This window comes from Squalius cephalus (assembly GCF_949319135.1).
Source record: "Squalius cephalus genome assembly, chromosome: 2".
Taxonomy (NCBI): domain Eukaryota; kingdom Metazoa; phylum Chordata; class Actinopteri; order Cypriniformes; family Leuciscidae; genus Squalius; species Squalius cephalus.
In genome coordinates, this window is record NC_137123.1 from 30,164,242 (window position 1) to 30,178,737 (window position 14,496).

At 33.8% G+C, this 14,496-nt stretch overlaps 1 protein-coding gene across 1 annotated transcript in view; it reads left to right on the forward strand.

Annotated features, from left to right (window-relative positions):
• pibf1 (progesterone immunomodulatory binding factor 1) overlaps positions 1 to 14,496 on the forward strand; it is a gene marked incomplete at its 5' end in the record, with an annotated part of 45,602 nt that overhangs the window by 25,652 nt on the left and 5,454 nt on the right. The window contains 2 exons of the mRNA XM_079897063.1: positions 10,621 to 10,751; positions 13,621 to 13,705. Coding sequence (XP_079753189.1) covers positions 10,621 to 10,751; positions 13,621 to 13,705 — 216 coding nt within the window. The remainder of the gene's footprint in view (positions 1 to 10,620; positions 10,752 to 13,620; positions 13,706 to 14,496) is intronic.

Below are 14,496 nucleotides of genomic sequence, written 5' to 3' on the forward strand. Positions count from 1 at the left end.
GAGTAGAATCATTAAGACTGATATAGTCATTTGGTTTAAGCCAGGTTTCAGTCAGAGAGAGTACATCAAAACTATTATCTGTGATCATTTAATTTACAATAAACGCCTTAGGCGTGAGCGATCTAATGTTTGGGAGCCCAAGCTTTATAAATTGGTTTTATTCACTCATTTTGTGTTTTTCTGGTTTAATCATGATTAGATTTTTTTTTTTTTTTTTTTTAGATCCTGTAGTAGTAAATGTATTATTTTACCTCATTATTCGGGGAACAGACACAGTCTCTATAAAATGGACTTCATGCTAGGCTTGCTGCGAAAGTCAGTGTTACTGGTGCTACAAAGTGTTTTACCCCCACCGTTATTTAGACTTTTTTATAGTAATAAAAATCATGTAGTTCAGTTAGAGAACAGACACTAGAGTTAAAATGTTTGCTCAATGCAACGTGGGGCGAACAAGAGTCACAGCAAATATCAGCAGCAGGAGACAGATTTAATTTAACCCTTAAACAGGCAAGAGTAGAAAATGATAAGCAAAAAATAATTTCATGTAATTTTTTATATCATCTGGACTTAAGTAAAACATATCCAAAAGAATTTTTGAAATATTTGATATATTTTGGATTTTATGAGTTGTGACTCCCAGGTCACGTTGCCTGTTAAAGGTATAAAAAAAGGACCAAATCTATAACTGTAACTGCCATTGCATGTTTAAAACAATTATATCCTATACTTCTCCTGATATAATGTTGACAAATTATATATCATTCGAAAGCTTACGAACTCAAGATCCAGCCTGTGAAAACTGTTTTGAAATCGGACAGCGCGTTACCATAAAAATGGTACTTTAACCCCTTAACTGTCACCCCCTTTTTGAGAATGGACATTAAAATGCACTATTCAAACTTAAATGGTTGTAATTCAAGAATGCTTTTGGGTATAGACCTAAGTTTGGTCTTGTTTTAAAGAAAACACTCTGCAGATTATTGCTCAAGTGAAAGCACTTAAAAAAATGAAAGTATGAAAAAGTTATGGAAGTTTAAATTTACAGTAAATCAAATATACTGTACTTAATATTCTTTTATATAAAATATCTATTTTACAAAATATTTTTACTCTAAAATTAATATAAAATCAAAGCCATATATCTAACCATGTTTTGTTCCAAATTTGAAGTTGATATCACAAAACTTGAAGTTCCCATGAGATTTTGTTTAGGCGTAATACCAGAAATAGCCACCGGGTGACATACATTCCATTGAATTTAACTGTATGCATTCTGCTGTAACAAATGAATACATTTCTGTCCAAATATCACTTCTGTCACAAAATATCAAACCTTGAGACGCAGACCTTTCTGACAATATTTTGTCAAGATTAGAAAAGGTTTTGATCATAAATTATGAAACATGATTACGCCCAAAAGGGGTGGAGCCAGAGAAAATAATTTAGACTACCGTTTCTATGATAAAGCAACCTCCAATTTCAAAGCGGTTTTCACAGGATGAATTCTGAGTTTGTAAGCTTTCAAATGATACCTAATTTATGATAACTACTAAAATATGTGATGTAATAAAAAAGGTGATAAAAAGATATTATATTTTAGAGGATAATATATATATATATGTTATGCTTTTTAGAGGATAATATTATTTTATAATTTTTTTATTGACAAATACTAGATTAAATGTTTTATTATGAACTTTTAGCATGAAAACCAAAGTTTCAATTATTAAAAGTGTGTGCGTCGACTTTTTGCGACAAACGCCAGAACTCCTGTTACGATGTAGATTTTTTGAGGTGCACTCTTGTCATAAATCCATCTATTACTGTTCCTACATAATTCGTAACAAAAAACAGAGCTAGAATATCTATTTAGGAGTCTTAGACCTTTCCAACAATATATAGTTTGTCATGATTAGATTAGGATTTAATTGTAATATAGTGAATTAAAAACTCAAAATACACAGATAGTCAAAATTATAGTTAATCCCTTTTTTATACCCTAAACAGGCAACGTGACTCAGGAGTCACATATATTTCAAAACGTGCTAAATAACAACATGAACAACATATTAATTAATTTTCTTCTTCAGCACCTTAAGACAATGTTCACAATTAATGTTAGCAGTATTATTATTATTTTTCCAGAAGATAAGTAAGTTTAATATATATTTACTTTCCTCAAAATCTGAATGTCCTGCACCACCGGTAGCCATGTTGGATTTAGGTCAGGCTGACTAATTTATCACAAAAAACTTGAAGCAAATCATGTGACCAGCATACTCAAGACAGACCAGGCTGTGATAAATGATAAAAGGATTTGATGAAAAAATCGTTCTTAGGCCCCAAAAAAGACAATAAAAACTATGTGTCTTGTGAGTCACGTTGCCTGTTTTAGGGTTAAGACGTGACAAGAGTCACTTGCTGACTTACAAGCCGATGGCGGAAGATTTTGTTTCAAAGTGAAATTTAAAAGCTGCTATTTGGAAATATTTTGGATTTTCTCTGAATTTTCTAAAGTCAGTCTGCCAGTCCATCCCAATGAAATACCAAGTAAAGGAGAATGTGCACAAAATAACCATGGCTTTGGATTTCATCCATCCATATGTGCATACACCTAGCTCATGTTGTTCAAAAACCCATATAGCACAAAAAGAGAAATCTTAAAAATGTTGCATCAGTACAGGAATACTTGAATGATGCAAAAGCACCATAAAAGTATCAGGAAATGTTGTACATTCACCTAGTTTTCTTTGACGTGTTCATGAGAGAAGTCTGTTTTGTGAAGAGCTTGTTTATTTTGGGTTGGATCTTTGCAGTCATTGTTCATTTAGTTCATGGGTATGACTTGTTCATTGATATTATTTGTTTATGAATAATTATGACTAATCTGTTTACTCAGTGATCCATTCGTAGTGATTAACCGCTCACTGGAGGGGAAGATTATCGATGACATGATCTTAAAGGAGAACTCTGGTCAATTTTAACATTGAGCTCATTTTTTTGTAAATTTGGAGTGCTGTCAATACAGAGAACAACGACAAAAATCGGTGTTGCCTACACCGTGTTATCCTCTTTTTAAAATTTGCACCCTGTTGACTTCAATGGGGCAATATTTAAACCTGCTTTTAGCCTCTTAACATCCTTGATGTGTCATTACAAGTGCACAGGTCATGTGAGTGATTCCTTCAGAGTGAACACGAGTGAATCTGACTACAGTAGATGTGAAAGAAATGGATAAAAATGATGTTATTTAAGCCAGCTCAAATACCTGTATTTACATCCTGTTTTCGGTTGAAGTCCAAAGTAGTCGATTGTCGAGTTCACGCGCATGATCATAGGTAACTAAACCTATGCGCGTGAACTCGACAATCGACTACTTTGGACTTGGATCAGCACTCCAAATTTACAAAAAAATGAGCTCAATGTTAAAATTGACTGGAGTTCTCCTTTAAATTTCTCACATAAAAATATTATAAAATATTTTTTATATAAGTCTTTTTGCATTTTTTTAAGCTTTAAAGCCTCTGTCCCCATTCAGTGTAATTGCATTGCAAAAAAAAATATTTGTAGAATTCTTCAAAGTTATTTTTGTGTTTCCTTTTGTTCCATGGAGGAATGCATTTGGAAAAAACATGAGAATTTAATGATAACAGAATTTAGTTTTGGGTGAAATTCAGAATCTATAGTAATAACTCCAAACCGTGGTACCGAAAGTGTGTTCTAGTCCTAACTGCCTTTCAGATTTCTGTTTCACTTAAGATCTGTTCTATTTGCATTTGTCTTTATAGTAAGCTCAGGGTCAGAGCTCAAACAAAACCACAATCAACCATCTTTGCTTAAAATGGCGATAGAAAAATCTCCCTATAGTTTGAGAAACATTTTGAAATATTAGAAAAGATAGAAAAGAGAACAGCATTTACATTTAACTTGGCGTAATGTCTGTTTTCTGTTTTTAAGTTCTCTCTTTAAATCATCATTGTATTATGTTTGCTTTTACAGATATTCAGTAACAGCAGCATTTTTCTAAGTTCACGAGGTCAGTAATGTGGTTTCAAAAATAGCAGAAAGTACTACAGACTGTAACAGAAACATTCAAGGATCAGCTTTCATCTAAAATAGTGCTTTGGAAAGCCCAACTTCATGCTTTACATGCATAGATGCACAGACTCTGCTGATGTTAAGATAAGAGTTGTTGCCAGTTTGAAAAAAAAAATACATTTTAGATGTTATCACATATTTTTTTGGCCTCCTGAATATGCCTTAAAATCAAAGTGCAATAAGATCTCTATACAATTATATAAATTGATTATGAATATAAAGTATAATATAAAAAGATTCATCTCCCTTAAAATGATTTGGAAGGCCCAATTTGTAAAACAGTATTGTGTTAACTTGCACATTGAAAAACATTGCCATTTGGCATCTCTGCTTCAGTTGGCATGTGACAGATTCTATAGCCTGATGAGACCAGAAGTGAGCTTTTTGGCCATTATTGAACTGGAAGGGCTTATAAGTGTCTATAGCAGATCTCGATTAATGGGTGGACTTTGAAAGGACTGTCCACTAGCTACGTGTTTCCTTGCAACTAGCCTGAGTTTGAAGATACAGAAAAATCAGGTCCACTATAGAGACCAAATTAATGCACAATTACAGCAGAAGCAGGTGCATCTGCTAAATACCGACTTCAATGATTGTGCAAACTATTACTTTGTCTTTAATAACTGTGCAAAAATGAAACTGGCTGATTTGTAGCTATTTATTTTCACTTTAATATGAAATTATATTTTTCTGATCAAAATTGCCAAATTAAATCCTCAACGGTTTACAGTATATTGTAAAACAATAAACAAAGGGGAGAAAGTATAATTTTTTTAGTAGTTACTGTTAATTAAATAAAACTCTGTGAATGTCTCTTTAAAATGTACAGAAGCTGCTAAAAAGTCCAACCCTTGCACTTTTGAGCTGTTAGTCATCAATTAGTCAGCACGTAATTGGTTTCACTAGGTGATTTAAAGCATATCAGCTGCTAATAACTTAGATAGAATACATAGCAAATGATAGTGCTTCGTGAACAGTTATCAATGTATATTACATGTGATAATATGCACAGTATTCACTAGAACATAAGTTAACAACAGACTTACTGTGATAGCAGAATCTTTTCTTTTTTTTAGGCTAATCCAAACCCACATATTAGATTGTATTGTCAACAAGGAATCTCTTTCCTAATTGTTGTTCAGTCCTAGGTTGCAATAAAAAAAAATGCAATCAAGATGACCCTATGTACTTGCACTGAATTACACTGTTTACAATGGAAAATGCTAGAAAGATCTTATTTATTACACAAACATTTAACACTTTAACCTGTTTACGTTTATACAACTACAGCATAAAAAAAATCAAATCACAAGAACTTACAAATATACACCAAAGTTTAGAATAGCTACTGCATTGTAATATACTGTAAAGTAAATATGGTATTTAGAAGGAAAATCTGGTCCTGATGTTCTTGATGTTCTCTGGTGCACTTTAAGAGTTCAAAATTAAGAGCTCCAACCCATATTCAGTGTGCAAATTGAACAAAGAAATAGTCAGTGCATTGACTTCTGCCTGAACCTTAAAGGAGACTCAAACCGCTTTTAGTTGTAATATAGTGTCTCAGTCTACATTGCACTGCATAATACTTCTACTACTACTACTACTACTACTACTAATAATAATAATAATAAAAGCAATAATAATGTTATAATCTTATTACTATGACAGTAATAGCCATATATTGTAAAACAAATGCACTGACAAATAAATAAAACTTTCATAATTAGTTTTGTCCTAATTTCTATACATGCAAGAGATAGACTTTTATTTTGGTGGAAAACAAGTTTACAAACGCGTCTCATTACAAATCTAGTGAAATGCTGTAATCGTCAACTATGCAAATATGGAAATAATGCGTAACTATGTTACATCGCGTGAGTGAAGTGCGCACTTCTCTCTCTGCGCAGCGCAGTCAGACAGTCTTTTTTGATTATGAAAACTATTTTAGTTTGTTTGACAGCAATGGCGTAAACGTGACATTACAGACCTTTTATGTTATTATGAGAAGTTTAAATATATTTTCCGGCCGCCACAGTCTAGTTGATGAATGGGAAGCACTGAAATCTATTTGTGGCTGTCAATGTTAATATTGTGGAGCGCCGCCACAAATAAATCAATGTATGGGAAACACTATTTATTGCTATTAATTTATGAAATCCACATTCCAATTAGAATGACATGGTTCATTTCCAGTAATGCTATACTTTTTTTGGCAATTAGTAGTTAAATTACTGTAAATTGTATTGTGTAACTCTGCGGTGGGGTTAGTGACGTTACCCAGAAGACAGGTCTCTGGTTCTTGGACCTGTGCATATGACTCTTTCAGTGACTCATTCCAAAAGACTTGAATCAGTTACTGAATCCATATCTGACTCTCTTACTGAACTGTGACTCATTACTTGAATGAATGTACTTCATGTTTGTGAAAATTAAATAAGTATCATTACTTAACCGGCATTTCATCTCCACTGGGTTTTGGGTTAACCTTCAAAAGGTCTTGTTCGTTGTACAATGGCATTAAAAAACCTCATTACATTCATTATAATTTGGTTTATGCTGCTCAAATAGTGAACCCCCATCCTTATTGCAGTGTTCAAAACAATTATTTGATCTGATTTTGACATTTCTATTATGTAAAAAAAAAGCATGGCCAATCTGTTTTCCCATAACGGTGTTATGTACATCAGCTGAAGTCTGCTCCACATATTAATAATCAAGAAAATGCAAAAATAATTTTCTCTAGGTTTTCAATATTTTGCCATGATAATAGAGTGTCACTTTTAAATACCTTGATTCAAAGGTTTGTGTCTTTTTGTTGTTCTTGTTGTTGTTGTTGTTTTGATTTTATTCAGCAAGGATACATAAAATTGATCAAAAGTATTTTACAAAAGATAATTTTACAAAAGATTTCTTTTGAACTTTCTATTCATCAAAAAAATTCTGAAAACATGCATCACGGTTTCCACAAAAATAGTATGCATTACAACTGTTCTTAACACTGATAATAGTAAGAAATGTTTCTTTAGCAGCAAATCGGCATATTCAAATGATTACTGAAAGATCATGTGACACTGACGACTGGAGTAATGATGCTGAAAATTCATCTTTGACATCAGAGGAATACAATGTATTAAACTATTTAAATTGTAATAATATTTCACAATAGTAGTGTTTTTCATGCAGCCTTTGTGAGCATAAGAAAATTAAAAAAGTTAAATGTGGTGTACATCTGCACCATATACAGTATCTAGTTTGGGCTGCCTAATTCTGCTCATTTAAATTGGGAAGTCATAGACAAATTTCGAAAGGATTTTACAATAGCCCCTTTCACACAGTATTTCCAGTAAATTGGTGAGAATGACTTTACTGGTAAATACACAAATATGCTGTTCACACAAGCAATGGCATTCCCACTTTTTACCGGTAAGAGACCATTCTCACATCAGCTCCAAAATACAGGTAAATTCTGTGATGTCAGTCATCGGAAGTGATCTTTAAACGCCGTGCCGTTGTCTTCATCCGCCCGCATGAGAAGAAGCGCTTTAGTTTCACTATCTGTTCAATTTAACAAAAAAAAATTGACATCTGAGTGAAAGGCATAAGGGGATGATCAAACAGAATGCGCTTTTGTTCTTAAAAACACGAGACGTGCATAAAAGTATCCAACTGCAGAGCCGCAGCGCTGATGAATGGAAACGAAGGCTGGGTTTCTATATTTAAATAGAAAAACTAATAAAACGATTACTGTAAACAGCGCTGAGTAATCACATCATCTCCATAAGAACTTTATGATTGGCCCAAAGCAGACTTTTTTCTTAACTCGGATGTGATCGTACCGGTAATCTTCATTCCGCGTTCACATACAGCACTTTACCGGTAATTTACCTAACTGGTAAATTGCCGGAACCAATTTACCGGTAATTTTGAAAAGGTCCTGTTCACACATGATCTCTTATTGGTAATTTACCAGTAAAGACTGAATGTGTGAAAGGGAATAATGTCATATATCGGCACATCAGTGCCCCGAAAAACAAAGAATTAGAAACTGGGTTTCCATCCAAACGTGAAGCAAATCTTTTCAAAGTTCACAAAAAAAAAATTAAAAAAATTGAATTAGGTGCACTTCCATCAAGTTGTTAGAGCGGATGACAGTGGTATTGGTAATCGACAGTAAATAAAAACACTATCAGTGGAAACATGTTCGCTACGTCAGCATTTATTCGGCAATTGCGTTTCCATCTCCCACTATTCGCATTATCTCTTTATCGCACAAGTCAAAAAACCACGTCAAGCGAGCATAATTAAAAACTTTTTGATTTGATTTGATTTTTCTCTTTTTTTTTTATTTTATTTTTTTTAAATTTTGCGTTATTATTGATGCGATACTTCAAAATGTGCTTAAAAATTGGGTGATGGAAACATAGCTACTGGTACTTTTGGTAGAAACTGAACGCATATAGGATATTTATTTTGATTACATTCAGTTGTACTGGATCCAGAGATATATAAATACATATAAAATATTATATATACAGTAAATCCTGTAAATGAGAGACATAGTCGTCCAGATTAGTTTGGATCAGCTTTTAATAAAGAGGCATCACAAGTCTATACTTGTTCCTTTCTGCCCTTTTACAGCACATTTTAACCCTGGTACATGCTGTTCTTGGCCCAAAGTAAAAAGATTCATGAATTAATGAATAGATCTACTCTTTTAAAAAGGGGTAATAAAATTTGTCACCAAAGTAATTATCATTGTCTTATTGGGAGGGTGTTGAGATAAAAAGTACGGAACAGTGTTGTTACGTTATCAGTTGGTCTGGCACACCAGGCTAACTAGGAATGGCCAGAGGGAAGAAAGCTTAATTGCATCTTTCAAAACTACCCAAGAAAAAAAATCACTTTATATAAATGACTTGTTCCTCAGACATAACATCTGAGCTTTTCCTTTCATTGACGTTTACAGCTGTCATAACAAGATCATAGCAGACCGTAACTGTCATGCTTGGTGTTCTCACAAAGCACCTGAAACATCAATGTGTTGATGTACTGTATTTGGCCCGTACGCGTATGCCGTGTTTACATTCATCACGTTTCTTAGTCACGTGTTTCATCCCTTGCAGGAATAAAGTGATCGCCCTTTTCCTTTGCCCTATGAGACACACTCCGGCTTATCCTCAGCCAATTGGAAGAGCCGTTGAGCATTGTTAATGAGTTTGCCGTGAACCTGGCCTCCGCTTTTAGCAAACAGACCTTTATATGTCAGACATGACTGATTGGCACTTGAATGTCTTTGTAATTCACTGAGGAAGAAAACCAAGTTTTCTTTACAAAATTCCTTTAGATTGCTCACTTAGCCACCCACACAGCAGCAGCCTCACATTGCATGCAGACTTTTACGAACCCCACCCTGCCACAAAAGCCCAGAGATAGCAGAGTTCTTACCTGTGAACTGGTCTACAAGCCATCTTCTGTTCACGCTCTCTATCTTATCATGCTTCACAGTCACTGACTGACAATGTAATGGCAGACAGTTTTATAACTGATCAGTTAAATGACTGCACTTGTTTAGATACTGTATGTCCTTTTGATAAGTATAACCAGCTCATGTATTCCTAAAAAAAGGTGTTTTGCTATATCCTATTAGCAAAAGTATTTACTACAAAGTAATAAATCCCCTAGGCAGTCTGTTTAATACACTTCCATTCAAAAGTTTGGGTTTGGTAATATTTTTCAATGTTTTGGAAGAAGGCTCTTATGCTCACCAATGCCAAATTTTTTGATCAAACATACAGTGATATAATATAACCAGTATCATTGTGAAATATTATTTTAATTTAAAACAACTGTTTTCTACATTAATACATTTAAAATTTTATTTATTTCTCTGATGGAAAAACTGACTTTTCGGTAGCCATAGTCTTCAGTGTCACATGATCCTTCAGAAATCATTCTATATGCTGATTTGGTGCCCAAGAAACATTTATTATCATTATAACCTTTTAAAAAGGGTTGTGACACTTAATATTTTTTTGTGGAAAATCATGATGCATTTTTTCAGGATTCCTTGATTAAGAACAGCATTTATTTGAAGTCTTTACTGTCACATTCAGTCAATTTAATGCATCCTTGCTGAATATGTGTTAAATTGTTTACATTTTTTTTTTTTTTTAATTATACTGACTATTAAATGTTATGTATGCGTGTGTACATATTTTATATATTAAAAGTAAAAATGCTAAATGTAAATTCAGGCATTAAATATGGATATTCATGTTGAGATTTGCAAAAGATTCCGTTAAAAACATATAAACGTTTGAAAAAAATATGTTAAAAAGTATTATTAAAATATATACCATTAAATTAAATCTAGTCTAGTATTGGCCTACAGTATATATGGAATAGCAGCTGATAACCAGTAACCTACTATCATACATTATGTGAAATATTATATATATAAAGATTTTATTTTATACTATTTTTTTAATTATTATTTATTTATTTATTTTTACTTTCTTTCAGTTGGAGGCAGCCAACCAGCTTCTTCAGCAGGCCCAGCAGCCACACAGCTATCTGATTGAGACCGTACGACAGAGAGACACCCAGATCCACTCGCTGAAAGACCGTCTCACGCGGTTAGAAGAGGAAGTGAGGTAAAGGGGAAGTAAATAAGCACCACAGATTTACAGATACATCCTTTTTTTATATAACAGCACAATATGAAATCTTTAAAGCTTTTATTTTGAAAGGATATAGGTGGAGTCTTTATAGAACCATTGCCTTTGTTTTGTAACAATGGTCGCAACGGTTTTTGATTGCTAATTTGTTCCAAAGTATGCAGTTGTATTGACTGAGGAAAGATAGTAGGCGATCTAAATACATTCCACTTCATTGAGGAGCAAAGGTAATGCACATGCCAATAAAGGTCAGAAGCCATGCACACCTGACATCTTCTTAGTAGGAGTATACGTGCGTGCATTCAACTTTTTCTTGGCTGTGTCACATATCTATGACAGATATAATGACTTACCTCGATATGCAAAGCAGGTTTTTGATGTACTCATGGGGTTAATGTGAAAAATATGCAAATTGCTCATCAAAATTTCAGCATCTATCAGCTTTTATTAGAAGGCTACTTGTGGCCAGGGGGACTGTTCTTTCAGAGGCACATGACGGCATCAAATTTTCATATAACGATAATTGCTGAAGCTTTTATCACAGCGCATTGTATTGTCATGGTATTGAATTATGGCTGCATTTCTGCGGTTCCATCAGCGCCATCTATGCTGCATCTGAAATCCAATACTTCCCTATTATATAGTATGCGAAAAAACAGTACCCCAAAACAGTAGTATGCCCGAATGCATAGTGTTCGAAAAAACAGTCAATTTTTTAAGTAAAGTATTTTTAAAAGGCATTCTAAAAATCGAAATATCTCATATTAAGTAATTATTAATGGTATTTTGAAGTCCGTACGATAACAATATTGTGCATGTTCATTATCGCAATATGTCGTGTTACTGTATATCGGCACGTCTATTGTTGCTAAGGAAAATTTCCGAACTTTACCTCTCTACTGAACTGATGGCGAGATTAGTCTTTGGTGAATGTTGCCTGTCCTGTGGAAACAGGTGCTGTGCAGTCAGTGAGGTGTATGAAATTCATTTATTGCCAGTTTGATTTCACATTACTTTTATTTGAAGAGGTTTTTTCTTAACTGCTTCTGTCAAGCCCTACAGGTTGTGTTTGTTTACAGCTCAGTGGTTAATTCTGTACAAATGGACTCTCAGATAGTACACTAAGAGATAAATACCTTCAACTCACTGTGTTTGTCACCACTCATTACTCATGCGATATGTATGACAAAGAGGTATTTCTGTTGAAATACAGTTCTTGTTATGTAGGACCTTCAGTGCTGCATTTCATCCAAAGTTGTGAATTTGACTTGTGCAAAATTGAAATATCGCATAAATCAATGGAATAAAGCACTGTTTCAATCCAGCGAGACAAAGAGAACAAAATTGTCACTTTCTGATAAACTGGTGCCAAATATCACCATGAAAAATGTTTTTGAAAATGAAATGTTGCAGCAGTAGGAGAAGCTACTGTGGGTCTTTTTTCGTATATAATAATAAATTACTTGCGCCTCAAAGCGCTCAGATGAAACACAATAAACGCGGTAATGTTATCTTGCTTTCGGAGGTTTGGGAACAGTCATGTAAGACAGTTTTGTGAGGTAATTTATACCGAACCATTTTGATGAAAGTCACATGACTTTTTTTAATGCGCATCAAGGAATTTATTAAGTAACTGTGTTTCCATAGTAGTTTATGTGCATGATTTCTTATCAGATAAATAAGTATCCTCCTTAAAGGAGAACTCCGGTCAATTTTAACATTGAGCTCATTTTTTTGTACATTTGGAGTGCTGTCAATACAGAGAACAACGACAAAAATCGGTGTTGCCTACACCGAGTTATTCTATTTTTAAAATTTGCACCCTGTTGACTTCAATGGGGCAAGTACTAAACCTGCTTTTAGCCTCTTAACATCCTTGATGTGTCATTACAAGTGCACAGAAAATGTGAGTGATTCCTTCTGAGTGAACACGAGTGAGTCTGACTGCAGTAGATGTGAAAGAAATGTATAAAAATGATGTTATTTAAGCCAGCGCAAATACCTTTGTTTACATCCTGTTTTTCGGTTGAAGTCCAAAGTAGTCGATTGCCGAGTTCACACGCATAGGTTTAATACCTATGATCACGCGCGTGAACTCGGCAATCGACTACTTTGGACTTCAACCGAAAAACAGGATGTAAACAAAGGTATTTGCGCTGGCTTAAATAACATCATTTTTATACATTTCTTTCACATCTACTGCAGTCAGACTCACTCGTGTTCACTCAGAAGGAATCACTCACATTTTCTGTGCACTTGTAATGACACATCAAGGATGTTAAGAGGCTAAAAGCAGGTTTAGTACTTGCCCCATTGAAGTCAACAGGGTGCAAATTTTAAAAATAGAATAACTCGGTGTAGGCAACACCGATTTTTGTCGTTGTTCTCTGTATTGACAGCACTCCAAATGTACAAAAAAATGAGCTCAATGTTAAAATTGACCGGAGTTCTCCTTTAATTGAGCGCAGATGTGTTTTATATTACACATTTTTAGAATTTATGCACGCCATTCCCATTCATAATTTTTTTTAATGCAATATCCCAAAATCTGCATACAAATAGATGGAAACATGTCTCATGTGTTTGTATTGAATTGTTTGCAGTTATTTACATTTCACTTATCTGCTGTAACTTCTTCATTTCATATTGTTCAATTCTTTTGCCATTTTTTTCACATAAATATGATTTAATATTTGTTACTGCACATATTTCTGTATATGGATAGGACACATTATCCCGAAGTTGTCTACATGTATGACATTGTTTTTAACACACACATATATTACTAACCAGACTTGTCAGCGTTCAAGACCATTTCTCTTACAGTCGTTTTGATTTTTCACAGTGCGCTGCGGAAAGAGAAGAATGCACTACTGCAGGTGAAAAACAACATGGCTGCTGATTTGGAGAGACTCCTGAACCACAGAGAGGTAATTTCTGTGTCTGCAGATTAAAAAGAATTAAGAGTTTTAAGTTTTTTCAAGAAGAAATACAATTTAAATTAGAAAGAACAGAATTTAAATCAGGTAGTTTTTTTATTTTTTATTAAGTATTATTCCTTTCTTTTCGTTTATTTTACTATTTCCTTGCTTATTGTTGTAAATTATACCAAACCCAACATTTAGATTTGGGTGTGTTAGTTTGGCCAGATCAGTGTATTCCACAATACAAATAAATAAATAAGTGACATTTTGTCTTGGGTGGACAGAGTTTTACACGATTAAGTTGCAACATTGTGAGTCATACATGAAGTACTGTGCTGTGTGCTGTATTTAATTATGTTTTTTGTGTGCTTTAATGACAGTATATGAATCTATAATTTTACAATCGCAGTGGCATTTCCATCCAAAATGGAATTCATCAATGTTAAGGCCTGTCTTGATTTATTGATTTATTTCGTTTATCATTTCACACAAGGTCTAAATCAAAGGAGGACCTTAAAAAGATACATTTTATTTGACTGACTGGCTTTTGTGTCCGTGGCGTTACATTTTATTACAGTAAACAGATCTTAGTAGCCACTAACCACTGACTAACTTCATGAGAAAGTTACATTTCATGATGAAGGCAATTATTATAGTATTATATACAAAATACAGAAGTGGTTTGATGAAGAACCTATTATAACCGGCATCATGGGGTGACACTACTGACAGTTCAAAATGACCATTCAAAAACCCTAAATACAGAATAACATTACTGATTGTTCAGTCAGAATCTC